This window comes from Coregonus lavaretus (assembly GCF_964263955.1).
Source record: "Coregonus lavaretus genome assembly, chromosome: 16".
NCBI lineage: Eukaryota > Metazoa > Chordata > Actinopteri > Salmoniformes > Salmonidae > Coregonus > Coregonus lavaretus.
This window is the reverse complement of record NC_140003.1, coordinates 37,372,503-37,399,881: the sequence shown is the minus strand read 5'-3', so window position 1 is coordinate 37,399,881 and position 27,379 is coordinate 37,372,503. Positions and strand designations below refer to the sequence as shown.

General features: G+C 42.5%; 1 protein-coding gene across 3 annotated transcripts; it reads left to right on the top strand.

Annotated features, from left to right (window-relative positions):
• The first annotated feature begins 749 nt into the window (after positions 1-749).
• Positions 750-27,379, top strand: LOC311144123 (CD276 antigen-like). 3 transcript variants are annotated; one of them, XM_084180102.1, is made up of 6 exons: positions 750-970; positions 17,314-17,372; positions 22,875-23,186; positions 23,302-23,613; positions 24,234-24,361; positions 24,601-27,379. In XM_084180102.1, the coding sequence occupies exons 1-6, from the start codon at positions 957-959 to the stop codon at positions 24,658-24,660; spliced, it is 885 nt and encodes a 294-aa protein (XP_084036228.1). In that variant the 5' UTR covers positions 750-956; the 3' UTR covers positions 24,661-27,379. The 3 variants fall into 3 exon arrangements, with proteins under 3 accessions (XP_084036228.1, XP_084036227.1, XP_084036226.1); XM_084180101.1 differs by having other exon boundaries at positions 24,598-27,379; XM_084180100.1 differs by having other exon boundaries at positions 24,595-27,379.

Below are 27,379 nucleotides of genomic sequence, written 5' to 3'. Positions count from 1 at the left end.
TTTGCATGGTGTTTTGTTGCAGGTTTTGTTGTTTGGTTATTAATTGTCAAGCTTTAAAACCTGAAGCCAGACTGCAACATTTAGTAGTCTAGCTATGACTGTGCCATTTGTCTGTACACTTTCACTCTGCTGCGCGCTGTAAATGCGAGCACATCAGGCTGTAATTTCATAAAGTAGATGACTCAACAGTTGACTAATTTATACTAGCTGTGTGATCATTCCCCTTGCTAATTTGATTGGATTGACATTCCCCAGCCTTAGTTACAGTCGTCAGTTTTTGTTCAAAATATTGAGTCATGTAAACTGAAACGGTGCATTCCTAATGGGTGGTGCCAGCAAACAATGTACCAGGCCAGCTGTGCAATATTTTTTGGACTACCAAGAAATGTATTAGTGAATTATATTATTCATGCATTGAACTGCATCCATATATTCTGCCAACAATGCCTTACTGTACATCATGGGATTCTGAGTAAAATACAAAAATGAGAGAACACCTCACTCTGACCATTTTACTCGCCGTAGCAGAGCTGGTTAGGCTGTTTTCATGTTATCTAGAGCGTTGGTGACGTTGACTGTGCTGCTGGCAACAATTTAATAATGTTTTTTTTTTTTTGCTGATGTCATATTCAGCGTGTGTTGCAGATTCGTAAATTCCAGTTATTCTGCGGTCTGGCACACTCAGACAAGAGTGCCCTGAAATCGGAGTAGATAGCCAGAGTTCATTTATTAATTGTCTGCTTGTTTCATATCTGCAAAGTAGTTAAAACGCTGTGTACTCCACTTTAATTGCTGGGACCGCAATCATGACGTCAAAGAAAAATACATCAACCAAAGTTCGACAGTTAACACTGCCGACTTCGTTCGACGTTCCACTCACTTCACGTTTGCCGTCCAACCAGGATACACGAAGAACTTTGATCTCCTGTTAACATTCATTCTCATTTCTGCTGAAAATGGAAACCTATCGGTAAGTTAATGATGATATGTTCATGCAATATACTTTGACTAGATCGGTAGTAATAAATGAAAGTGAATTTCATTCATGTGTGTGTGTGCGGAGGGAATTAAGCTATGATTGATATTTCACATCACAAAACATTATTAGGTAACACTTCATTTTAAGGGGTCTTTATTACAGTGTAAATACACGTATTGTAGTTCATTGTAAGAACTCATAGTTACACTGTAATGACAACATGTAACTAACTGGTGTTAATTGCAGTAGGTATTTACAGAGGTGTAACAACAAATGCTTGTCACCATGCTTGTCACAAATTCACCAATTTCTACTCAACTGCATCCGATTCAGTACTAACTGTCACAAAGTTGTAATCTCATGTGGACAGATACGCTGAGTGTTAGAGCCGATTTGGGCATATTTTGTATAAAAGACTGAACATACTGAGCTCCATGTACATTTGTGTAAATATATTAAATATTAACGTATATGATGAAATATTAGGTACGTACCTTTATGATTTATTTACCGGATTGAGATATATTCATTTGTTATTAGTGTAACTCAGTTTTTGGCCCCCCCTCTTGCCCATTCATTGTACTGTGTTAATTGTGTTAGTATAAAGGCAGGAAGTTGGGCCTTCGGGGGGAGGAGTCCTTGCTAGATGCGGGAGCGGTATAGTTTTTTTTACCATATAGACATACAGAAATACAGACAGACAGGTCATATTATATGATGTATTTGCATTTCAAGTAATCTCTGCTTTAAGTTGATTGGAGAATACCTTTTTGTTAGATAAGAAGAATAAACATTTTTGTTGCACTATATCCCTGGATCTCATTGAATGTTTGGCCGTTTGGAAACGTTGAGTGTGGACTGTATGCGTCCGAAACAACCCCGCTTCAGGCTAGGGCAGTGGCTATGGTAAAGAGGAAAGGAAGCCACTACATTCAAGTCAAAAAACTCCGTGAAGGATTACTACCGGAAGGAAATCTCCGGTTCGGACACACGCTGGATTTTGTTCTATTTGTAATTGCATTCGGACCATAAGGACAGCTCGCTTGGAAGGATTTGAACTCCTAGATTTCGCCAGCCGTGAGTAACCACTGCGAATGAATGAGCTGCCCTGTTCAAGGCGATCGTTTGATCATGCATATTATGGAAGCGCAAATGTGCTTATAATTGGAATGTTTGATAAACTTGGGAATGGAATTCAAAATACAGCGCCGTGAAAACAATTAAGAAGTTTAAGTTTGGGAAACACAGATCCTAAGCACAATGTAGCCTAATCATATATCTAATATTTGGCCTAACGTGGAAATGCAATCCATCAATGCAACGAATGCAACTTAAGGATCTAAAGATACTGCGTGTTAAAACTTCATTAAAGGGACAAAACCTCAACGGGATGAAATGTTTAAAACGCATCTAAAATGCCAAACTTGCACATGTGCAATTCAAAATGGGTCAATATGCTGAAATGGATGACTGTGTTTTTAAAGATTAAAGGAGGTCTAAAGGGGCATTACGTTTAACAATCAAACCAACAACCGTGTCATTGTAAATTGAGTGAACTAAAAGTGAATGATGGAGGAGGAAATCCCAAATAAGACTCCACTGGAGAGGGCAGAGGAGCATCTAAATTCACTCTATGCAGCCCGGAGAGACAAACTTGGAGTGTGTACACGCAAAATGAATGAAATAAAAGTCCTTCTTGTTGATGGAGGAAACATTGCAACTGTGAATGAGAGTCTTGAAGCATTTGATGCTGTGCTCAATGACTTTAAGAAGGCTCATGAATCTGTGCTAGAGCTGGTCACAGAGGAGGAACAGGAACAGGAGAGCATTAACTATTATCAACCAAGAATGAGAACTTATGAACATTTCCTGAAAGAGGTGGAAATATGGAAAAAGGCTGAAGTTGAGCCACAAACGCTCATTGAACCACATGACAGCATTTCCAATGTGTCAAAAATATCAAGTAAAACTAAGTATTCTAAGACTGCTTCCTCAGTGTCCTCTGAACGCCTTAAAGCCGAGGCAGAACGAGCAGCTCTACTAGCTCGCCAAGCATCATTACAAGACAAGCATGCATTGGAACTGGAGAAAGCTCAACTGAATGTTAGGATGGAAAAAATGGTCCTGGAGAGTACCGAGTCAACTTCTCAATCCCATTCTGTGGCAGCCCATTTACTAAGCCAAGAAGATGGAATGAACTCTTATTTTGAGAAACAGGAACCAGAGGTCTATGTGGAACCTGAACCATCACCTGTTGAGTTTGCTGCATTAGGTGCAGTTCCAAAGACCCCACTACAAAGAGTTTTACAACAACCGACCACAAAGCCATCAAACCCTATTCCGAAAACAGTCGTAAACCACACTCTTCAGCAGCCAACAGCAAGGTCTAGCAATCGACACAGAATCAACACTGCGGGTATCAGCCATAATACCAGCCATGATAACCTCTCTACTGTCATGCAAAGGCAGAATGAAATTGCTGACCTCCTTGTACTACAGCACAAACAAGCCACACTCCCTGTTAGGGAGATACCTATGTTTGACGGTGATCCTCTAAACTTTAGGCCATTCATGCGTGCATTTGAGCATGGTATAGAAGATAAGACAAGCAGTCACCAGGATAGGCTCTATTACCTGGAACAATACACCTCTGGTCAGCCCAAGGATCTGGTCCGTAGTTGTCTGCATATGGAAGCCAGAAGAGGCTATGCAGTAGCTAAGAGGTTGTTAAAGGAACACTTTGGCAATGAAATCAAAGTCACCACTGCTTACATGGAAAAGGCTTGGAACTGGACAAACATCAAACCCGATGATGGAAAGGGACTGGGTGGTTATGCACTCTATCTAAGAGGTTGCTGTAACGCTATGCAAGACCTACAGAACATGGAAGAGCTTAATCTTCCCTCCAACATAAAGCTGATCATGTCAAAACTTCCCTACAAACTAAGGGAAAAATGGAGGTCTATGGCATGTGATATTTTAGAGAGAAGTCACCTGAGGGCCCAGTTCAGTGACCTGGTAACGTTCATGGAAAAACAGGCCAAAATACTGCAGGATCCGTTGTATGGAGATATTCAAGATCCCCTGTACAGTAGCTGTAGTGGCAGATTGTGACTCTGAAAAACCTTTAAAAGAACAAACATTCAAAGTAAAAAGACCAGGCACCTACCCTTCTGATGCTCCCAGTATCTCATGTATATTTTGTGCTGGTGCGCATTTATTGGTCGACTGCCAACAGGTGAAGGCACAGCCACATGAATTCAAGGTTGAGTTTCTGAGATCAAAAGGCCTTTGTTTTGGCTGTTTGATGAGAGGACACTTAAGCAGAGAATGTAAAAGAAGGATGACCTGTCAGAGCTGTCAAAGAAAGCACCCCACTATCCTGCACATTGAAGGAAGAGAGAGATTTAGATCTCAAAAGGCAGATATGAGTGGTGTAGCAGTAAAGCGGGAGGAGACTGTCAGCAGTGCTCTTGTTTCACTGGAAGCTGGTGAAGATACCGGGGCCGGTACAGATTGTGCACTTGCAATTGTGCCAGTTCAAGTAAAGGTGGCAAATGGAAGCAAGTCTGTGTTAACCTATGCGTTTCTCGATTCTGGTAGCTCAGCAACATTTTGTACGGAGAGACTCATGAGGCAGTTGCAAGCTAAAGGCAGTGCGACTGAAATTCTGCTACGCACAATGGGGCAGGAGAGTCCTACCAAGAGCTTTGAGATATCTGGATTAGAGATTGGCAATGTGGAAGGCGACACATTTCTTGCATTACCAAAGGTCTACACCCAACATAAGATCCCAGTGACAAGAGAGAACATTCCCACTCAGAAAGAGCTCAAAAGGTGGCCATACCTGAAAGAGGTTCAGTTGAAGGAGATTGATGCTGACGTCGAACTTCTGATTGGCGTAAATGCTCCAAAGGCAATGGAACCCTGGCAAATCATAAATAGCCAAGGCAACGGACCGTATGCAGTGAAAACCCTCTTTGGATGGGTGATGAATGGTCCTCTCAACAGTTGTACCATGGCAGAAGAATCCGGGCGTCCTACGGTGATGGCCAATCGTATCTCAATGGCCGACCTGGGGGTTCTTCTTGTAAATCAGTACAACCATGACTTCCCTGAGAGAGAGTATGAAGAGAAAAGTGAGATGTCAGCTGAGGATCGTAGGTTTATGGAGATAGTATCAAGCTCCATAACCCTCAAAGACCATCACTACTACTTACCGTTGCCCTTTCGCAACAAAGATGTAGTCCTGCCAAACAACCGTGACATGGCAAAGCAGCGGGCTCTAAATATTATCAGGAAGTTCAAGAAGGACAAAGGTTACGCTGCAGAGTACAAAGGCTTCATGGAAGAGATGATAACAAAAGGTTACGCCGAGAAGGTACCACAAGAACAGCTCCTCAGAGAGAAAGGCAAGGTATGGTACATACCACACCATGGCGTTCACCATAAGCGCAAAGGAACGATACGAGTGGTGTTTGACTGTTCATCATCCTATAAAGGTACATCTCTTAACAGTGAACTCCTTCAAGGCCCTGACCTGGCAAACACGCTTATAGGAGTCTTGCTAAGATTTCGGCAAGAGCACATTGCCATGATGGCAGACATCGAAGGAATGTTCCATCAAGTACGTGTCCATGAAGATGACTTAGACTTCCTGCGATTCCTATGGTGGCCGGATGGTGATACTAACAAAAGATTGGAGGAGTACAGAATGACAGTACATCTTTTCGGTGCTATATCCTCTCCAAGTTGTGCAAACTTTGCACTGCGAAAGACTGCAGAAGACAACTGTGAGGGGTACGACGAAGAGGTAATTCAAACAGTCAAGTCCAACTTCTATGTTGATGACTGCCTCAAGTCAGTGGCCACAGAAGAACAAGCTATAGCTCTCACAAGAAACCTCAGGGATGTGTGCTCTCAAGGTGGGTTCAAATTGACCAAGTGGGTCAGCAACAGCCGCACTGTACTAGCTTCTATCCCTGATGAACACAAAGCCAAGCAGATAAAAGAACTGGACCTGGACAGAGAAAAGCTGCCTGTTGAAAGAGCACTTGGAATCCGATGGAACATTGAAAGGGATGTGTTTACCTTCCAGGTCACTGTCAAGAACAGACCCCTTACAAGAAGAGGTATTCTCTCAACTGTCAGCTCTATTTATGATCCATTAGGTTTCCTCGCCCCATTCGTATTAAAGGCAAAGCAAATTCTTCAAGTGCTCTGCAAGCTAAAGTGTGGATGGGACGAAGTCATCCCTGAAGAACACTCTATTTCATGGAAGAGATGGCTCTCAGAGCTGGACCAGCTCTCCAGATTCCAGATCAACAGGTGTATGATGCCGGAGAACTTTGGTCAAATCAAGACCGCACAGCTGCATCACTTCGGTGATGCAAGTGAACAAGGTTATGGCACGGCAAGCTACCTTAGGTTCACAAACGTTATGGAAAAGGTCCACATCGCATTCATACTGGGGAAATCAAGGGTGACTCCACTCAAGCAGATGACGATCCCCAGACTGGAACTAGCTGCAGCAACATTGGCAGTGCGAGTGGACAGGATGTTAAGGTTGGAGCTCCAGATTGAACTTGAGGAGTCAACTTTCTGGACAGACAGCCAGTCGGTGCTAAAATACATCCGCAACGATACCAAGAGATTCCATACTTTTGTGGCTAATAGGGTTGCTATGATCCGTGACCTATCGAAAGCAAAACAGTGGAGGTATTTGAACTCCAAACACAACCCAGCCGATGATGCCTCAAGAGGATTACATGTTGAAACTTTCCTGAACTCAAAGAGATGGCGCAAAGGACCAGAATTCCTGGAGAAAACAGAAACACAATGGCCGAAAGTCCCCGAGGAGCTTGGCTCCATCCCTCCAGATGATCCAGAGGTGAGAAAAGACGTCATCGTAAACAGTACATGTGTGGAAGAAAAGAGTCCGACCAGCAAACTGATTGAGTACTATTCAACATGGAACAGCTTGAAGAAAGCAGTTGCCTGGATGCTGAAATTGAAGAGACTTCTACTACAGTTAAGCCAGAAAAGGAAAGTTCTCACCCAAACTGATCCAGGATCAGATCAGAGTCTGACAAACTCACTGAAGGAACAAATTGACAAGCTCAAACTGACGTTTGGAAAAGAAAGTCTGTCTGTAGATGACCTAGATGAAGCAGAAAAGGTCATCATTCGATTTGAGCAACGACAGCACTTTAAACAAGAAATTGCACTAGTTGTAAAAGGAAAACAATGTGCCAAGAGAAGCGGCTCAATCTGTAAGCTTGATCCAGTAGTTGACAATGGCATTCTGAGAGTAGGAGGAAGGTTAAGCAAAGCTGCTATGCCTACGGAACTAAAGAATCCTATGATCCTGCCCAAAGACTCCTACATCTCCAGACTGATCTTACTCCACATCCATGAGCAGGTTGGCCACTCTGGGAGAGGTCACATGCTTTCTAGACTTCGCCAGCGATATTGGATACCCTGTGCCAACTCCTTAGCAAGGAAGATCCTTAAGAGCTGTGTCTTCTGCAGGCGGATGCAAGCTAGAGCTGGGGAACAGAAGATGGCTGACCTTCCACAAGATCGGGTAGCACCTGATTTGCCGCCTTTCACCCATGTGGGCATAGATTACTTTGGCCCCATAGAGGTGAAGCGAGGCCGCGTTCATGTGAAGCGGTATGGTGTGATCTTTACTTGCCTTGTGAGTCGAGCTGTCCATCTAGAAGTTGCTAGTTATCTGGATACTGATTCCTGCATCAATGCCCTGCGCAGGTTCATCTGTCGAAGGGGCCCAGTAACAAGTATCAGAACAGACAATGGCACCAACTTTGTCGGAACACACAGAGAGCTAGGAGAAGCTCTGAAAGAGCTGGATCACAACAAGATTCAAAATAAATTACTGAAGGAAGGAGTGACATGGTCATTCAACCCTCCCTCTGGAGCCCACCATGGGGGGGTATGGGAGAGGTTGATCCGACTGGTGAAAAAGATCCTCTATTCAGTCCTTAAAGAGCAAGTACTGGATGATGAGGCTTTGCAGACAGCCTTGTGTGAAGTTGAGGCGATTATGAACGACAGACCAATCACTACTGTAACAAATGACCCTAACGATCTAGAACCCCTGAATCCGAACCATCTGCTTCATCTGAAAGCAAAGCCAGTCCTGCCACCAGGACTATTCCAGAGAAGTGACCTATACTCAAGAAGGAGATGGAAGCAAGTACAATATATCACTGACCTCTTCTGGAAGAGATGGATCAGGGAGTATCTTCCACTTATGCAGGAGCGGAACAAGTGGAACAAAACTAAGAGAAACTTCAGTCCTGGTGACCTTGTGGTCATCGTCGATGACACCGCCCCAAGGAACTCTTGGCTAATGGGGCGTGTGGTGAAGGCTTTGCCAGGGGCCAAAGGTCTTGTCCGGAGCGTCATGGTTAAGACTAAGACCAATATCCTACAGAGACCTATCAATAAACTCTGTCTGCTCCTTGAGGCGACGAAGTGAGACACACACACACACACACACACACACACACACACAGTGCTCCATCTTTGAATCACGTGCACCTCTGATTCGTTGATGTCGTACTCTTACATTCTTTGATGTCATACATTTTGTGGACGTCAAACTCTTGACATTTTTTGGAAGTTGAACACCTTTACACTTCAACTCAGACTGAGATCTATGGACTATTTTCCTATATGGCACCTCGTATATTTGTATATAGCTATGAACTGTAATGGTGCTCTGGTATAGAATGTTTTTGTATTGGCTCTACGTTTGAATATTAAGTAATTGTTGTGCATTCAGTGCAGTCAACAATTAGGGGCCGGTATGTTAGAGCCGATTTGGGCATATTTTGTATAAAAGACAACATACTGAGCTCCATGTACATTTGTGTAAATATATTAAATATTAACGTATATGATGAAATATTAGGTACGTACCTTTATGATTTATTTACCAGATTGAGATATATTCATTTGTTATTAGTGTAACTCAGTTTTTGGCCCCCCCTCTTGCCCATTCATTGTACTGTGTTAATTGTGTTAGTATAAAGGCAGGAAGTTGGGCCTTCGGGGGGAGGAGTCCTTGCTAGATGCGGGAGCGGTATAGTTTTTTGACCATATAGACATACAGAAATACAGACAGACAGGTCATATTATATGATGTATTTGCATTTCAAGTAATCTCTGCTTTAAGTTGATTGGAGAATACCTTTTTGTTAGATAAGAAGAATAAACATTTTTGTTGCACTAGATCCCTGGATCTCATTGAATGTTTGGCCGTTTGGAAACGTTGAGTGTGGACTGTATGCGTCCGAAACAACCCCGCTTCAGGCTAGGGCAGTGGCTATGGTAAAGAGGAAAGGAAGCCACTACACTGAGTGTCCGATATTACAAGGGTTGGAGGATCAATAGGCTCCATTTACCTACCAGGGCAGTGTTGCCAACTAATTTTCAGGGGAAGTTGCTAGAGGCAGGTCGATTTGTTGCTAAAAGTTGCTAAATGACGTTGTGATGTCATTACGTAGAATACACAATAACATTACTCAAATTGACTGGCCATCTCTGCCACAAATATGATTTGACATTTGTTAGTTTAGATTTGTTTGTTTATTATCACATATTTGTATCTGCTAAATGACAAAAATGTAAAATAATATAAACACAACACATTTTATATGATCAGATATTTGTATTTTAAAATCAAATCAATCTTTATTTGTCACATACACGTGTTTAACAGATGTTATAGCGGGTGTAGCGAAATGCTTGTGCGTCTAGCTCCGACAGTGCAGTAATATCTAACAAGTAATATCTAACAATTTCACAACATATACCTAATACACACAAAACTAGTAAGGAATGGAATTTAAGAAAATATACATATATGGACAAGCAATGACAGAGCGGCATGGACTAAGATACAGTAGAATATTATAGAATAGAATGCAGTTGATACATGAGTAGTGCAAGATATGTAAACATTATTAAAGTGACTGTAAACATTATTAAAGTGACTAGTGTTCCATTTCTTAAAGTGGCCATTGATTTCAATAGGCAGCAGCAGCCTCTAATGTGCTAGTGATGGTTATTTAACAGTCTGATGGCCTTGAGATAGAAGCTGTTTTTCATTCTCTCGGTCCCAGCTTTGATGCACCTGTATTGACCTCGCCTTCTGGATGATAGCGGGGTGAACAGGCAGTGGCTCGGGTGGTTGATGTCCTTGATGATCTTTTTGGCCTTCCTGTGACATCGGGTGCTGTATGTGTCTTGGAGGGCGGGTAGTTTGCCCCCGATAATGCGTTCGGCAGACAGCACCACCCTCTGGAGAGCCCTGCGGTTGCCGTACCAGGTGGTGATACAGTCCGACAGGATGCTCTCAATTGTGCATCTGTAAAAGTTTGTGAGGGATTTAGGTGCCAAGCCAAATTTCTTCAGCCTCCTGAGGTTGAAGAGGCTCTGTTGCGCCTTCTTCACCACACTGTCTGCGTGGGTGGGCCATTTCAGTTTGTCGGTGATGTGTACGCCAAGGAACTGGAAGCTTTCCACCTTCTCCACTGCGGTCCTGTCGATGTGGATAGGGGGGTGCACCCTCTGCTGTTTCCTGAAGTCCACGATCATCTCCTTTGTTTTGTTGACGTTGAGTGAGAGGTTATTTTCCTGGCACCACACTCCCAGAGCCCTCACCTCCTCCCTGTAGGCGGTCTCGTCATTGTTGGTAATCAAGCCTACTACTGTTGTGTCGTCTGCTAACTTGATGATTGAGTTGGAGGCGTGCTTGGCCACGCAGTCATGGGTGAACAGGGAGTACAGGAGGGGGCTGAGCACGCACCCTTGTGGGGCCCCAGTGTTGAGGATCAGCGAAGTGGAGATGTTGTTTCCAACCTTCACGCTTGGAGGGTACTATGGTGTTGAATGCTGAGATGTAGTCAATGAACAGCATTCTTACATAGGTATTCCTCTTGTCCAGATGGGATAGGGCAGTGTGCAGTGTGATGGCGATTGCATCGTCTGTGGATCTATTGGGGCGGTAAGCAAATTCAAGTGGGTCTAGGGTGACAGGTAAGGTAGAGGTGATATGATCCTTGACTAGTCTCTCAAAGCACTTCATGATGACAGAGGTGAGTGCTACAGGGCGATAGTCATTTAGTTCAGTTACCTTTGCTTTCTTGGGTACAGGAACAATGGTGGCCATCTTGAAGCATGTGGGAACAGCAGACTGGGAAAGGGAGAGATTGAATATGTCCATAAACACACCAGCCAGCTGGTCTGCGCATGCTCTGAGGACGCGGCTAGGGATGCCATCTGGGCCGGCTGCCATGCGGGGATTAACATGCTTAAACGTCTTAATCACGTCAGCCATGGAGAAGGAGAGGCCACAGTCCTTGGTAGTGGGCCTCGTCAGTGGCACTGTGTTATCCTCAAATCGGGCGAAGAAGGTGTTTAGCTTGTCTGGAAGCGAGACGTTGGTGTCGGCGACGTGGCTGGTTTTCCTTATGTAGCCCGTGATTGTCTGTAGACCTTGCCACATACGTCTTGTGTCTGAGCCGTTGAATTCCGACTCCACTTTGTCTCTATACTGATGTTTTCCCAGTTTAATTGCCTTGCGGAGTGAGTAGCTACACTGTTTGTATTCTGCAATATTCCCAGTCACCTTGCCATGGTTGAATGCGGTGGTTCACGCTTTTAGATTGGCGTGAATGCTGCCATCTATCCACGGTTTCTGGTTAGGGTTGGTTTTAATAGTCACAGTGGGCACAACATCACCCATATACTTCCTGATAAACTCAGTCACCGTTTCAGTTTATTCGTCAAAAAAATTTCGGAAGCAACCCGGAACATATCCCAGTCCGCGTGATCAAAACAATCTTGAAGCGTGGATTCCGATTGGTCACACTAGCGTTGAATAGTCCTTAGCACTGGTATTTCCTGTTTGAGTCGTGGTCAGATTTGCCGAAAGGAGGGGGAGGGAGGGCCATATAACCATCCCGGAAGTTCGAATAGCAATGGTCGAGGATTTTGGCAGCGCGAGTACAACAGTCGATATGTTGATAGAACTTCGGCAGCCTAGTCCTCAAATTTGCTTTGTTAAAATCCCTGGCTACAATAAATGCAGCCTCAGGATATGTGGTTTCCAGTTTGCATAAAGTCCAGTGAAGTTCTTTGAGTGTCACGTTCGTTTAAGGACGGGTCAGACCAAGGCGCAGCGTGATATGCATACATGTTTATTTACAACGAATAAACACACGACAAAACAACAAACCAAACCAAACGTGAAGTCCAAAGGCTGAACACAAAACTAGCCTAAACACGGAACAAGATCCCACAACTACCTAGTGCCAATAAGCTGCCTAAGTATGATCCCCAATCAGAGACAACGAGCGATAGCTGCCTCTGATTGGGAACCACACCGGCAAACATAGAAATACACATACTAGATAACACACCTAGAATATACACAACATAGAATATACACACCCTGACTCAACATATAAGAGTCCCCTGAGTCAGGGCATGACAGTACCCCCCATAATATGGTGGCCTCCTCTCTTACCCGGCACTCCTCCTCCCGTGAGGACTCCTCCGGGAGCCCCCACGAGTTAGGGAACAGAAACTCGTCGTCGTCGTCATCCTCCGACTCCTCAGTATAATACTGTTCCCACTCCTCTTCCCATGGTCGTAGGGACCCAATCTGGAAACCAACCGGGTGCAGTGGTCGGGGCTCTTCTCTCTCGCTCCCCGACCACCCCTTTAGCCCCCCCAATTTTTTTTATTGGGGCTGCTTCTCGGGCTTCCTCCTCGGCCGGCTTCCGTGTTGCCGTTGCTCCTCTCCTGCCTGGGCTTCCTTCTTCGCCCAGGGTCCTTTTCCCGCAAATATCTCCTCCCATGACCAAATCTTCCCCACCTGTGTCCATGGTGTTCGGTCCTCCTGGGCACGCTGCTTGGTCCGTGTTTGGTGGGATCTTCTGTCACGTTCGTTTAAGGACGGGTCAGACCAAGGCGCAGCGTGATATGCATACATGTTTATTTACAACGAATAAACACACGACAAAACAACAAATGAAACGTGAAGTCCAAAGGCTGAACACAAAACAAGCCTAAACACGGAACAAGATCCCACAACTACCTAGTGCCAATAGGCTGCCTAAGTATGATCCCCAATCAGAGACAACGAGCGACAGCTGCCTCTGATTGGGAACCACACCGGCCAACATAGAAATACACATACTAGATAACACACTTGGAATATACACAACATATAATATACACACCCTGACTCAACATATAAGAGTCCCCTGAGTCAGGGCGTGACATTGAGGGCCGTCGTGGTATCAGGGGGGATATACACGGCCGTGACTTTAACCGAAGAAAATTATCTTGGCATTTGATTTTGAGATATTCTAGGTCGGGTGAACAAAAGGACTCGAGTTCCTGTATGTTACTACAATTACACCATGAGTCGTTAATCATGAAACACACACCTCCGCCCTTCTGCTTCCCGGAGAGATATTTATTCCTGTCTGCGCTATGAACTGAGAATAATACAGGATGTATTATTTTTTACATTATTAGCTCAGAAAGTGTTTTGTATCATTACTTTCTGAGCTAATAATGTAAAAAATAATACATAAAAAAAACAAAATACTGCAAAGTTTCCTAAGAGTTAGTCGTGAGGCCGCCATCTGCGTTGGTGCCAGGTTGAACCACAACAAATTGAATTATTGAACAATTACACATTACATTTGATTTATTTTCATATTAACTAGTAAACCTACACATTATGAACAATTATAGTTTTAAGCAGTGTATTGGTAGTTAGTTAACACGCTACCTAACTGATCAAGAATTATAGGTACAAGCTAATAACAAGGTATATATGCTATCTTATTGAACAAGCAACTTAACTCAAATGATGTGTGTGCTAGGCATCTCTCTCCAGCTCTCTGGCCTGCTGCTGCCTGTGCACGAGCTGAGCGCCTGCTGCTGACGTCACTCACAATGCACTTTTGCAGCCAGGCACGTGTGTTGTGACTGAGTGTGTGACAGAGAAAATCATTTTTGTGTCATTTAGAGGGAAAATGCGTGGTCCTCTGTAGGTCAGCTGGTAGAGCACGGCGCTTGTAACGCCAGGGTAGTGGGTTCGATCCCCGGGACCACCCATATGTAAAAATGTATGCCCACATGACTGTAAGTGGCTTTGGATAAAAGCGTCTGCTAAATGGCATATTATTATAATTAGCGTTTGAGTCACTTTTCAAAAGTTGCTAAAAGTTCCAAATAATTTTTTTAAAGTATCTAAATGTGTTGCTAGGTGCTGTTTAAAAAGAAAGTTTCTAGGGTAGTCTGAAAAGTTGCTAAATCTAGCAACAAAATTGCTAAATTGGCATCACTGTACCAGGGAATGCGCACTCTTCAAAATCACCACTCAATGTTGTTGCTAGCACTTGCCCCCAAAAAGTGTACCATGTTGAGTTCACATTTTGTTACATTACAGCCTTATTCCAAATTGGATTAAATTGTTTTTTCCCCTCGTCAATCTACACACAATACCCCATAATGACAACGCATTACACAGGATTTAGCTACTTAAAATGAAAAAACTCTTGAGGGGTACTTACTTGTAATTACTGTGTACTTATATAGTACATTACCCATCCTGACAACCTGGCCCTTATTTTAAGACTTCCGGAAGCACCATCTGCATAATTACAACGTAATTAGTAGGTGTTACAGAGGATTTAGCTAGCTAAAATTAAGTGTATCTTGAGGTGTACTTAATTGTAATTAGTGTACCTGCAAAGTACGTTACACATTCTGACAATCTAATTGGCAGCTTCTGAAAGCGCCATCCAAGTGAGAAAATAAACATGCTTATATACCTCAGAGTACATATCTGTAATATCTGCAGAAGTACAAGGTTGTCACTAGTTGTTACAAAGGATTTAGCTTTTTAAAGTTAAGTGTAACTTTATATACTGAACAAAAACATGCAACAATTTTAAAGATTTTACTGAGTTACAGTTCACATAAGGAAATCAGTCAATTGAAATAAATAAATGAGTCCCTAATCTATGGATTTTACATGACTGGGAATACAGATATGCAACTGTTGGTCACAGATACCTTAAAGAAAAAGTAGGGGCGTGGATCAGAAAACCAGTCAGTATCTGGTGTGACCACCATTTGCCTCATGCAGCGCAACATATCTCCTTCGCATAGAGTTGATCAGGCTGTTGATTGTGGACTGTGGAATGCTGTTCCACTCGTCTTCAATGGCTGTGTGAAGTTGCTGGATATTGTCTGGAACTGGAACACGCTGTCGTACACATCGATCTAGAGCATCCCAAACATGCTCAATGGGTGACATGTCTGGTGAGTATGCAGGCCATGGAAGAACTGGGACATTTTCAGCTTCCAGGAATTGTGTACAGATCCTTGCAACATGGGGCCATGCATTATCATGCTGAAACATGAGGTGATGGCGGCAGATTAATGGCATGACAACGGTCCTCAGGATCTCGTCACTGTATCTCTGTGCATTCAAATTGCCATTGATAAAATACAATTGTGTTTGTTGTCCATAGCTTAAGCCTGCCCATACCATAACCCCACCGCCACCATGGGACACTGTTCACAACATTGACATCAGCAAACCGCTCGCCCACACAACGCCATACACGTGGCCTACAGCTGTGAGGCTGGTTGGACGTACTGCCAAATGATCTAAAACGACATTCGAGGCGGCTTATGGTAGAGAAATTAATATTCATTTATCTGGCAACAGCTCTGGTGGGCATTGCTGCAGTCAGCATGCCAATTACACGCTCCCTCAAAAGTTGAGACATCTGTGGCATTGTGTTGTGTAACAAAACTGCACATTTTAGAGTGGCCTTTTATTGTCCTCAGCACAGGGTGCACCTGTGTAATGATCATGCTGTTTAATCAACTTCTTGATATGCCACACCTGTCAGGTGGATAGATTATCTTGGCAAAGGAGAAATGCTCACTAACAGGGATGTAAACACATTTGTGCACAACATTTTACAGAAATAACCTTTTTGTGAGTATGGAACATTTCTGGGATCTTTTATTTCAGCTCATGAAACATGGGACCAACACTTTACATGTTGCTTTTATATTTTGGTTCAGTATATGGCATGCTGTTCTAACAATGGATGCTATAGTATAACATGCAAACACTTTAATATTCACACAGCAGGAATATCGAAGTAGCTAGAGAGAGAAATAGAAGGCCTAGGCACTGAAGATGTATGTCCCTCTCTCAGGCCAAGCTACATATCTTATCTGATCTACGAAGGCACTGTTACTAGGCTACTAGGGCATAAGTGCACATGCAGATAGGATTTGGCCATTCTGGAACTTCTAGAAACTTTGCAATGTTGCCCTCTAATACAGCAGTACATCTAAGGCCATACATTGCAGCGGTAACATACAAACAATATAAACCTGATAACCACACTAACCCGAGGTAGCATGCACGGGATACACACAAACACCGAATATCCCCAAATGTACATGCCAATGGATGCACACAACACTTTTAGTAAGGAAACAGCATGTTAAAGGTCCGTCAGTATCAAACACTTGCTTCTTTCTGAAGACGGCAGGTGAACACGCTCTAACTTGGTGTGCGGGGCTGAGCCCTGGAGTGCGTCCAAGCGCCCTGATTGGTTGGATGAACAGAGGTGTGAAGGATCTGAAGGCCAATTGGATTGAGAGGGCCGGCCTTTTTTACAATACCCGCACTGTATCTGCGAGCTGTTGGCTAGAGCTCCTCTGTAGCTCAGCTGGTAGAGCACGGCGCTTGTAATGCCAAGGTAGTGGGTTCGATCCCCGGGACCACCCATACACAAAAATGTATGCACACATGACTGTAAGTCGCTTTGGATAAAAGCGTCTGCTAAATGGCATATTATTATTATTATTATAGAGCGCACGTGCGATGGAAACCCATTTAACTTTTATTTTCTATTCGGTACATGGGAAGTTATTTTTATATGCACTACGTAATCACGCACAGCATTTTACCAGCAACAAGGCAATTTGATGGAAAATGCGCAGGAAAATGTGCATATTGTTTTTATGCAGATTTTAGAATATTTGCATGAAAATCTGTCGCCAATTGGATGGAAACCTAGCTAGTGTCTTTTTACATGTATGTTCTAAACAATATCCTAAATCTAAAGCAATCCACCAATCAGACAATATCAACCCACCATCTATCCTGCAATGCAATTTGTGATTCTATTATGGTTCTTCATGTTGATCAGCAAGCCTCTGACATATGTATCCATTTTCACCTTCAGAACACACATTGTCATGTGGACTGTCCTGGGGTTAGCAGCAGTCTTCCTGTCTGCCTCAGGTAAGTTATTCTCATAGCCTCAATAGAGACATGGTGTAGATGCAAAGTTTAGGAGGGGTGGTAATGGTCAGCAATAAATCACAATTGCTTATAGTGTTATGTTGTCTTAAACTCATGTCTCTTGTTGTAACACATCCTCATCCTCTGTGGATATTAAGTATATCTTCAACTGAGACATGGTTCTAAGGTGAAGGTCATTATTTCTGGTTTCCTCAATGAAGACTGTTTATCAAGCAGAATCTTAATAATTGCAGTTGTCTCATCTCAAAACCTTTTTGTCACTCCCACACATACTCCCACACATCCTCAGTTCTCCTTTCTACTCCCCCTCATGTGTGTGTGTGTGTGTCTGTGTGTGTGTGTGTGTGTGTGTGTGTGTGTGTATATAGTAAAATCCCAGTCCTCCATCTATGTGTGTGTGTGTTTACAGTAACATCCCATTCATCCATTTATGAGTTTGTGTTTACAGTAACATCCCATTCATCCATCTATGAGTTTGTGTGTGTTTACAATAACATCCCAGTCATCCATCTACAATACTATTTATTTTGTGTTCTTGTTCCGAGAGTCACATGCACGTATACACTTCTCTTTTTATATCTCAATGAAGACTGTATATTAAGCAGGCCCACACATACACCTACACACCCCCTGTTCTCCTTTGAGAGAGAGAGATATCACTTTCATTATTACTGTCTTGCTGCATTGACGGCTTCAGGACAGGAAGAGACTTGATCTGAGTTCAAGGTCAGCAAATCATTGTTTACTCCAAATGGAAAACATTTCGCAAAACAAACAAAAATGGTTTATATTGGAAAACTTCAGCCTAGGTCTTACCAGGACACACAGGACACCCAGCGAGCCCTTCCACAGCAAGCCAGGCTATGCTCTTTCATTTACATATGTTCTTATAATGTCCGAGAGACCCTCTAGGCCAGGGATGGGCAACTTTGATGGGGGTGGGGGCCACAAAAATGGAACTCATTTATTTTTATTTTTTTATTTTTTGGTCATTTAGCAGACGCTCTTAACCAGAGCGACTTACAGTCCTAGTCAGCTCGGGGATTAGAACCAGCAACCTTTCGGTTACTGGCACAACGCTCTTAACCACTAAGCTACCTGCCGCCCCTCACTCATCATGAGGGGGCGCAGTGGCTTGTGGGTCTGCCTACCACATCCATATCCCCCACCCCCACCCACCTACCTTGCGAGCAGAACATTTTAGCAGCCCCCCTCGTGACAGCGAAGAGTAAACATTTACGTTTTAAAGTTTATTTCCTGCAATTCTGTGCATTTTGCCATGGGGTGTAGAGAAAATGTTGCCGTTTTATAACTAAATTCCTGCAATTCTACACATTTTGCCATAGGGTGGAAGCAAATGTTTGCTGTTTTTAATATGATAACTGATGATCAATCGGTAATTCGACCATGCTTACTACAAGTTTAGATAGCTGGCCACTAGACTAACTTACCAATCTAAAAACATTTAGCTGACATGGGCTAATTGAGTGACTGCTGATGCACAACCACATTTTGAAATTGCATCTTGTGTATTCTATTATTCTAACTCTCAACAGTAAGTTGAGACCCCGACTGAGTTCCTGTGTGTGAAATTGGTCCGCGGGCCTACAAATGTTGCCCATCCCTGCTCTAGGCCATTGTCATAGTCCTGGAAGGCCGATGCCGCTTGTTCCATAGTCAATAAATCCATGAATTCCCTTAACCAAATGTCCATGCTGAAGCACTGCGGTTTACGCTCTTTCCAATTCATAAGTATTGTCCATTTGACTGATAGGAAGGCCAATGCAATGATACGCTGCGTGGTTCTAGGTTGGACCTTTTCTGTAGCCTGAAAAGTCAGGACACCTGAAATGGAGCTGAAACTGTCCCGGGGAAAACGGGATGGTCACCCTAACACACACGGTCAAATTACTAGACTAGGCTACAATGTGTAGGCCTATTACTTCAAATAGGCCTACCGGTAGCCAGTGATGTAGTGGTAAAAAAAAAATGTTTGACGGCTGCAGTGAAAATGTTTATGCTCCCTATACTTTCAGTGCATTTTTAAATGCATCAGGTCGCTAACAGCCTGGTACTCAGCACTCTATTGTCCTTCTAACCACTCTGACATTAATGCAAATGCAATTGAAAATCACATCAAAACATTTATCTTCAAAACAGTATCGTGCTTTTGAAACACACCTCACTGTGATGATCAATTTAAAGAAAGAAGTTGAACAGCAGGTTGAAACTGAGTGGAAAACATGGTCGTTGTGGATGTTGTTTCAAAGCCTAATACAACGAAATGGACAGCGCTTTCTAAGGTGATGATTAATTAAAAACATCCATATGCATATTAGAGCTTATTCATAGGCCTAAATATGAGCCCAAGCCCGAATTAAATAATTGAATTAAAATAATGACTTTGCCTTTATACAATACATAGCCTACCGCATATTACACACAGCAGAAAAACATAAAACAAAACTGATTTAAGATGTCTTTGGTACAAAATTGGTTTAGCCTATACTCCAAAATTAAACAAATTTTAGTAATCACCTTTGAGTGTGGACTGTATTATTATGCATACTGGATGGACTGGTTACCTTATACTATTCTCCAAACTCTTTCTCCACGAGTCTGGGAGAGAACGTATTATAATAATAATAATAATAATAATAGTATAGACTTAGGCGATGCTGTTGGTTCATTGATTGTGCAGGGCGGCTTACAGAGTTGGCCTACAATTGTAGTGAATTTGTATTTGATTTTGAAAAGCCTAGTTGTAGGGCATTTTTTAATATTTTCATAATTCATAGGCTGACTCATTACCTTTAGCTATACAGAATATCTCACCACCGCGCATTTACATCTCCTCCCCTCTCTCTCATTCAACAGTTTAATAATTAAATATGTTTTGTTGTGAAAAAACATGTTACTATCGATGTTCCCAACCAGATTTCACTTGGTTTCCCAAATTAAGAATGGGTAGTTCCAGGAACAGGGTTGAGAGCCCATGGCATACAGAGTTTGGGCGGAATATCACCTGAGTGAAAGTGTTCTTAAAAGCCCAGACATTTCTATATGCAATCCCGTGTGAAAGCAGAGTTTTGATGGTTGCCACTAAAAAGAGGAGGATCCCAGCTGCTACTATATTTATTATTTATTTCTCAGCTGCTCATATTAAGCACATGCTCCGCTATAAAACCGAAGTAGCCTACCCGGCAAAATTGAAAAACTTACTGGCGGGAAAGAGGCATCCATTCGCTATTCGAGTGCATACGGCTGACATGTACTGTATATTTTCCCCTGCCCCTGTTCCTGCCCATTTGATGGATTAACTTGGCAAAGGAGAAATGCTCACTAACAGGGATGAAATACACATTTGTTCACAAACTCTGAGCGAAATAAGCTTTTTGTGCGTATGGAATTTCAGGGATTTCTGGGCTATATTTTTTAGGCTCATGAAACATGGGACCAACACTTTACATTTATATTTTTATTCAGTGTAGTTAGGCCAGACATCTACAAAAGAAGCCTAGACTGACAGAGACACACACAGACTCCAAATAGCTAGCTTATAGCTAATTGTTGGTTAAGGGCTTGAAAGTAAGCATTTCACTGTAAGGTCTATGTTGTATTCGGCGCATGTGACAAATAAAATGTGATTTGATTTACATGTTGCATTTATATTTTTGTTCAGTGTAGTTACTGGGATGTTACTGGAAACACACACACACACACACACACACACTCATAGATGGATGATTGGGATTTTACTGCACACACACTCGCAGTCTTGTTTAACTAACCTTGTGGGGACACACAATGTACAGTGCATTCGGAAAGTATTCAGACCCCTTGACCTTTTCCTCTGTGAAGATGGGAGAGCCTTCCACAAGGACAACCATCTCTGCAGCACTCCACCAATCAGGTCTTTATGGTAGAGTGGCCAGACGGAAGCCACTCCTCAGTAAAAGGCACATGACAGCCTGCTTGGAGTTTGCCAAAAGATTCTCTGGACTGATGAAACCAAGATTTAACTATTTTGCCTGAATGCCAAGCGTCACGTCTGGAGGAAACCTGGCACCATCCTTACGGTGAAGCATGGTGGTGGCAGCATCATGCTGTGGGGATGTTTTTCAGCAGCAGGGACTGGGAGACAGGATCGAGGGAAAGATGAACGGAGCAAAGTACAGAGAGATCCTTGATGAAAACCTGCTCCAGAGCGCTCAGGACCTCAGACTGTGGCTAAAGTTCACCTTCCAACAGGACAACGACCCTAAGCACACAGCCAAGACAATGCAGGAGTGGCTTCGGGACAAGTCTATGAATGTCCTTGAGTGGCCCGGCCAGTTCCCGGACTTGAACCCAATCGAACATCTCTGGAGAGACCTAAAAATAGCTGTGCAGCGAAGCTCCCCATCCAACCTGACAGAGCTTGAGAGGATCTGCAGAGAAGAATGGGGGAAACTCCCCAAATACAGGTGTGCCAAGCTTGTAGCGTCATACCCAAGAAGTCGCGTGGCTGTAATCGCTGACAAAGGTGTGTCAACAAAGTACTGATTAAGGGTCTGAATACTTATGTAACTGTGATATCAGTTTTTTTTTTTTATCCATTTGCAAACATTTCTAAAAAGCTGTTTTTGCTTTGTCATTATGGGGTATTGTGTGTAGATTGATGAGGGGGAAAAAAACTATTGAATCCAGTTTAGAATAAGGCTGTAATGTAAAAACAAAAGTGGAAAGAGTCAAGGGGTCTGAATACTTTCCGAATGCACTGTATAACCATTCAAAATCCTATTTTCCCTAACCCAAAACCTAACCTTAGTCCTAACTCGTAACTCCTAACCCTAAACCTAATTCTAACCCTTATTCTACCTTAACCCTAAACCCCCTAGAAATAGCATTTGAGCTTGTGGGGACTAACAAAATGTCCCCAGTTGGTCAAATCTTTGTTTCTTTTACTATTCTTGTGGGGACTATACCCACAAGTAGAGTTAAACACATCCATAGATGAATGACTGGGATTTCACTGTAAACACACACACACACACACACACACACACACACAGGAGGAGTAGAAAGGAGAACTGAGGATGTGTGGAAGTTAGTGTGGGTGTGACAAAAAGTTATAAAGACAATTGACATCAGATTAAGATTCTGCTTGATAAACAGTCTTCATTGAGATATAAAAAGTGTGTGTGTGCGTGTGTGTGTGGTTCCAATAGTGTGCAGTATCATGTTTATTGGCAAACAAAATGTGTTGTGATATTGCACAATAACCGTTGAGAGAAACCACATTCTGGACGTTTGCCCAAACATCCTTTTTAGAGTCTGGTTCTTCTTGTTTCCTGTACTCCTCTGTACTGAGGGGAGATTTTCTAAACCACTTTTGCCATTTTCTTATCTTGTGAAAGACCAATGCAACTTCCCCAAAACATTATTGAAATTAACCTTGAGAAATTTAATCTTCTCAACTGGTCTTTTTTTATATTGTAGCCCATTTGGAGCGGCTCCAAGCTATTGTGGGACAGAATGTCCTCCTGCACTGCCCCTGCGAGAAGACAAACGAGAGAACGGGCATTAAATGGCAGTTAGAAGACCATACCTTTGTGCTTCACCACAATGACAGGCATAACACCACAACCATCGGGAATGGATACGAAAACAGGGTCAGTCTCTTTCTGAATGAAGACAGGGGCAACTGTTCCCTGCTCCTCTCAGGCATCACTGTCGCAGACAATGGGATGTACAAATGCTACATTGAAGCCAATACTTTGTACTACTTTCACATCACACTGCATGTTGCTGGTAAGCCATTTGTTGTTCATTCAGTTATTCTGCTATTGGTTGATTTATTTGTCCCCCCCCTCCCCCTTTGTACTTCATAAGTGACTCCATTTCAGGCATGCTCTCTCCTCTCCAGCGAGCTACAGTGTATGTATGCACCAGGTACCAGACAAGGCTTCGGTGGGTTCCGGAGGGGGAGAGGGGTTCGGGGTGTACCAGTGTAAAGCCTCCGGGGGATACCCAACGGGCCAGATTTACTGGAAGATGGATGGACATCCTCTGGTGAACATCTCCAGGAGGGATGAGACCCACCTGGATAACTCTACAGGACTCTACAGTCTGACGAGCAACCTGACCATGGAGCTGAGTCAAGGTGAAAAACTGCAGTGTATGGTGAAGAACACATACCATGCCTCTAACCTCAGCTCCAGCTGCAATGAAACGCCTGGTGAGTACAGGAGATGAGTGACACCAGTAGACATAACACAGCAGCAGTAAATCATGGTAGTCAGGGTCTGGAGTTTCAGCCCCATGATGATTTCATTGAAGAATGTTGGTTAGGGTGTCAGCTTGTACCCAAAAGTCCCAAAACATCTGCATAGGAATGCATGAGAATGAAAAGCTAGGAGTGGGTGCATGCGTATGTGTGTGAAAGTGCGTGAGCAATCTAGGGGCAAGCCCAGGCATAAAAACAGAAAAGGAAAAACCTAATCTCTAAACTAGAGTGAAACTATAGAGAAACAACAGCATTATCTTTGAGACTAAACTATTAGCATTACCAATGTGTAGAGAATAGTGTTTCCTCTGACTCAACACAAATGTTTGGATAAGAAAATGAAGGAGCTGGATCCACAGTGATGTGTTGAGTATTAGACAAAGAAAGTTGCACTGCTGTTGCATATAGGGAGGAGGTTAGTGTTTTATTTGGAAAGCCTTCTCACCACTTGGTCAAGTTTCAAATTCCTCAACTTTTTGGCTTCTCCGTCTCTCATCTAAAACATGTTTTTGGAGTGTGTCATAGTTTGTATTAACTATTTATATGTTTTCTGTTTCATCTCTGCTTTCCAGGATCCAGTAGAAATAGTCTCAGTAAAGTAGCAGTAGGTGTGTCTGTCAGCGTGGTTGTGATGCTTGTTGCGGGAGTCCTGCTGGTGATCTTCTTACTGACTAGATGTCATCGGCGTGAAAGGCCAACGGTGAGCTCTTGTCCTCATTATACCACTGTGTTATCTGTCCAAGTGTTAATGCTATAAAAATCACCAGCATCTGGGCACAAATCAGAGAGCAAACTGCAATGGTTTATCCATTAAAGGTGTTTGAATTACAAAAATACAAAAAACGAATAAGACTTTGATATTGATGCACCTAAATAGTGATTGAATAGAGCGGTTTCAGTCTTATCAGTCTCATGTTTTGTTTTCCCTGGTAGAAGCAGAGAGACACGGAGGAAGGAAACGTGACCCAGCCGTTGAACATCTATGAAGACTCTGTCTGAGTGTGTCTTCTCCCTCCGATACAACAATCTCTCCTCAACTGACGGACGACAAAATGGAGGGATGGTGACTTGCAACGAGAGGAACTAAAACTTAAGATAATGCCTGTGTTAAAAGTAGCACTGTAGAGCAACATTGTGCAATGTGTTGTACTGTCATGTCTGAACTATATTCTGTGGCCGTAATGCAACGAGGCCACGAGCACCTGAATGTGTTGTACTGTCATGTCTGAACTATATTCTGTGGCCGTAAATCAACGAGGCCACGAGCACCTGAAAGTGGTTCATCACGGTTTGCCCCAGTTCGGTGACACTGAACTGACCCGAGTTACAAATACAATGATGAGGGTTATGTACAAAATGAGGCCATGGAGACAAGTTTTAGGAAGTGAAAGGGATGAGGGGAACAGCATGATGCATGATGGGAGAAATGACTGTGGTCAATGGACTGAACATGAGCTGGACTCAGTAAATGAAGTCCAGAGAAATCCCAATAAATAAAGTAGGCCTAAGGCAGCCTGTAAATTGCAATTCTAGAGTTGACTAACTACAGGTGCATTCACATTTCTAAGAAGAGAAGCAGATGATACAGGACTACTATAGTTAACAGCCATCATGGAAACTCTTGTTACATACATCTTGTTTTATACATCTACCGCTATCTATCTTCCTGGTGTTAACCATTTTAATCATGTTGATAATTAATGTTGATAATTCATGTTTCATGTACAGCAGTCATTTCACCTTTTAAATGTGAATTTAATTATCTGAATATGTGAAGAATTTGACATTATCAATGTTTTCATTGCTTTTTATGATGTCGCTTGCTGTGAACCAAGCATGTCATGGAATGACTACATCTAAAGATTAGTAACACTTACAAATGTCAAGCAAATTCTTTGCTTGCTCCAGCTCTATGGTTATGGTTGGTCCAGGGTCAGTTTTGTTGTATTATTAACCATATTGTTTAAGCTTACGACATAGGAAGAGCTGATCGGAAATCAGGGAAATAAAATTAGTTTTTATAGGTCTTGTCCTGAGGAACCAATCCAAGATTCACATCTGTGTTCATATTTATTTTGTGATCAAGTTATTTTTTGGTTGACAGGAGCAAAGAAAAGGATCAACAGATACAAAACCACATATACAATATATCCCCCCCCCCCCTCCCCTTTCCACCCACATGACCTGCTTATTTGAGTACAAATATCAAAGTAGTGATTTTAAACTGTTAATTGTTGTAGTCCATATGTTAATACTCTGATTTTGCACCATGCAGTCGAGAGAATGACAGTTCAAGTTGAGCTATGTCCATTAATGTGGAAATCCATTGCTGATGTGTCAGAGTGTGTTGGCTGCTGTTAGGCCGGCAAGCCAAATCCTTTGTTGCCTGGGTGTTAGGTACAGTGTAGTTAGTCATCATTAAGCAGTAGGACATTGGAAAGACAAGGGATGGGTTTAGATAAAATGCTTGATAATGATGAAGCCACAGATTGGCAAAAGGAGAAAATCTGTGTTAATATTTTTATACCACTTTTATACCACTTGTTTTTTATACTGTAAGTGACAATTCTGGCTATAAAAAATAGAAACATAAAAAGTAATCTATTAAATGCATTTTAATGTTTTTCTGTGTGAGAAAGTGCTGTTCAGTCGTTTGTAGTGTTGGAAAGTAGCTGAAATTGTCTGCCCTCTTCCAAGAAAAACAGTTATGTTGGTGTTTCTTTTTTAAATAAACTGTATGTACTGTGAATTTGAAATGGCATAATAAACGCTATATTAAATGCCATAATAAACCTTATATTAAAGCACAGCATTGATTTTCACTGCTACGCAGATGATACACAACTTTACATTTCTGTGTCACCAGAGGATTCTAGCTCCATGGATACATTAGACTGTATTAGAGATTTAAATACTTGGACGGCTCACATCTTCTTCCAGCTAAATCAAGACCGAGGTACTTATTGTTGGAGCCAAAGCACAGAGCATCTAGCCGCACACTTTAAGTAACGGGCAATAAAGATGAACTAAATTTCTAACCACACATTAGGAATGTGACCAAAATAGCTTTTTACCACCTGAGGAACATTTCCAAGTTGAGGCCTTCTCTCTCAGGATGATACAGAGAGACTCATCCATGCTTTTATTACAAGCAGGTTTGACTACTGTAATGCTTCTGTCTGGTCTACCCAAGAAAGACATTAGTCAACTGCAAAATATACAGAATGCTGCAGTACGGGTACTGACCAAGACCAGATGGAGAGCACACATTACACCGGTTTTAAGGTCTCTGCACTGGCTGCCTGTGAATTTTATAATTAATTTAAAGATTATTCTATTGGTTTTTAAATCAATCCACGATTGTGCACTCCAATACATGTCAGACATGCTTTTAAGTTATGTACCCAGTAGGTCCCTCAGGTCCTCTGGCACTGGCCTTTTAACTATCCCAAAGCCTTGGACCAAGAGGCACGAAGAGGCAGCCTTTAGTTATTATGCCCATAGCCTGCCAGAGAACCTGAGGCCTTAGCTTTGCTTTTCCTTAGGGTGATTTTTAGTTGTTCAGTTTGTGTCATTATTTTTGTTGTTTTATATCTTATGTTTGTTGTGTAGTAAATAATTCAGCTTTTATTTTCATTCTTTTTTTTTGTAAAGCACATTGCGTTGCATTCCATGTCTGAAATGTTCTGTATAAATAAAGCTTGATTTGATTTGATTA

Coding starts and splice junctions, on each gene's coding strand:
- LOC311144123 (XM_084180100.1), top strand. Junction 17,373..22,874: donor AGTCTTCCTGTCTGCCTCAG/GTAAGTTATTCT, acceptor TTTATATTGTAG/CCCATTTGGAGCGGCTCCAA. Junction 23,614..24,233: donor CAGCTGCAATGAAACGCCTG/GTGAGTACAGGA, acceptor TCTGCTTTCCAG/GATCCAGTAGAAATAGTCTC.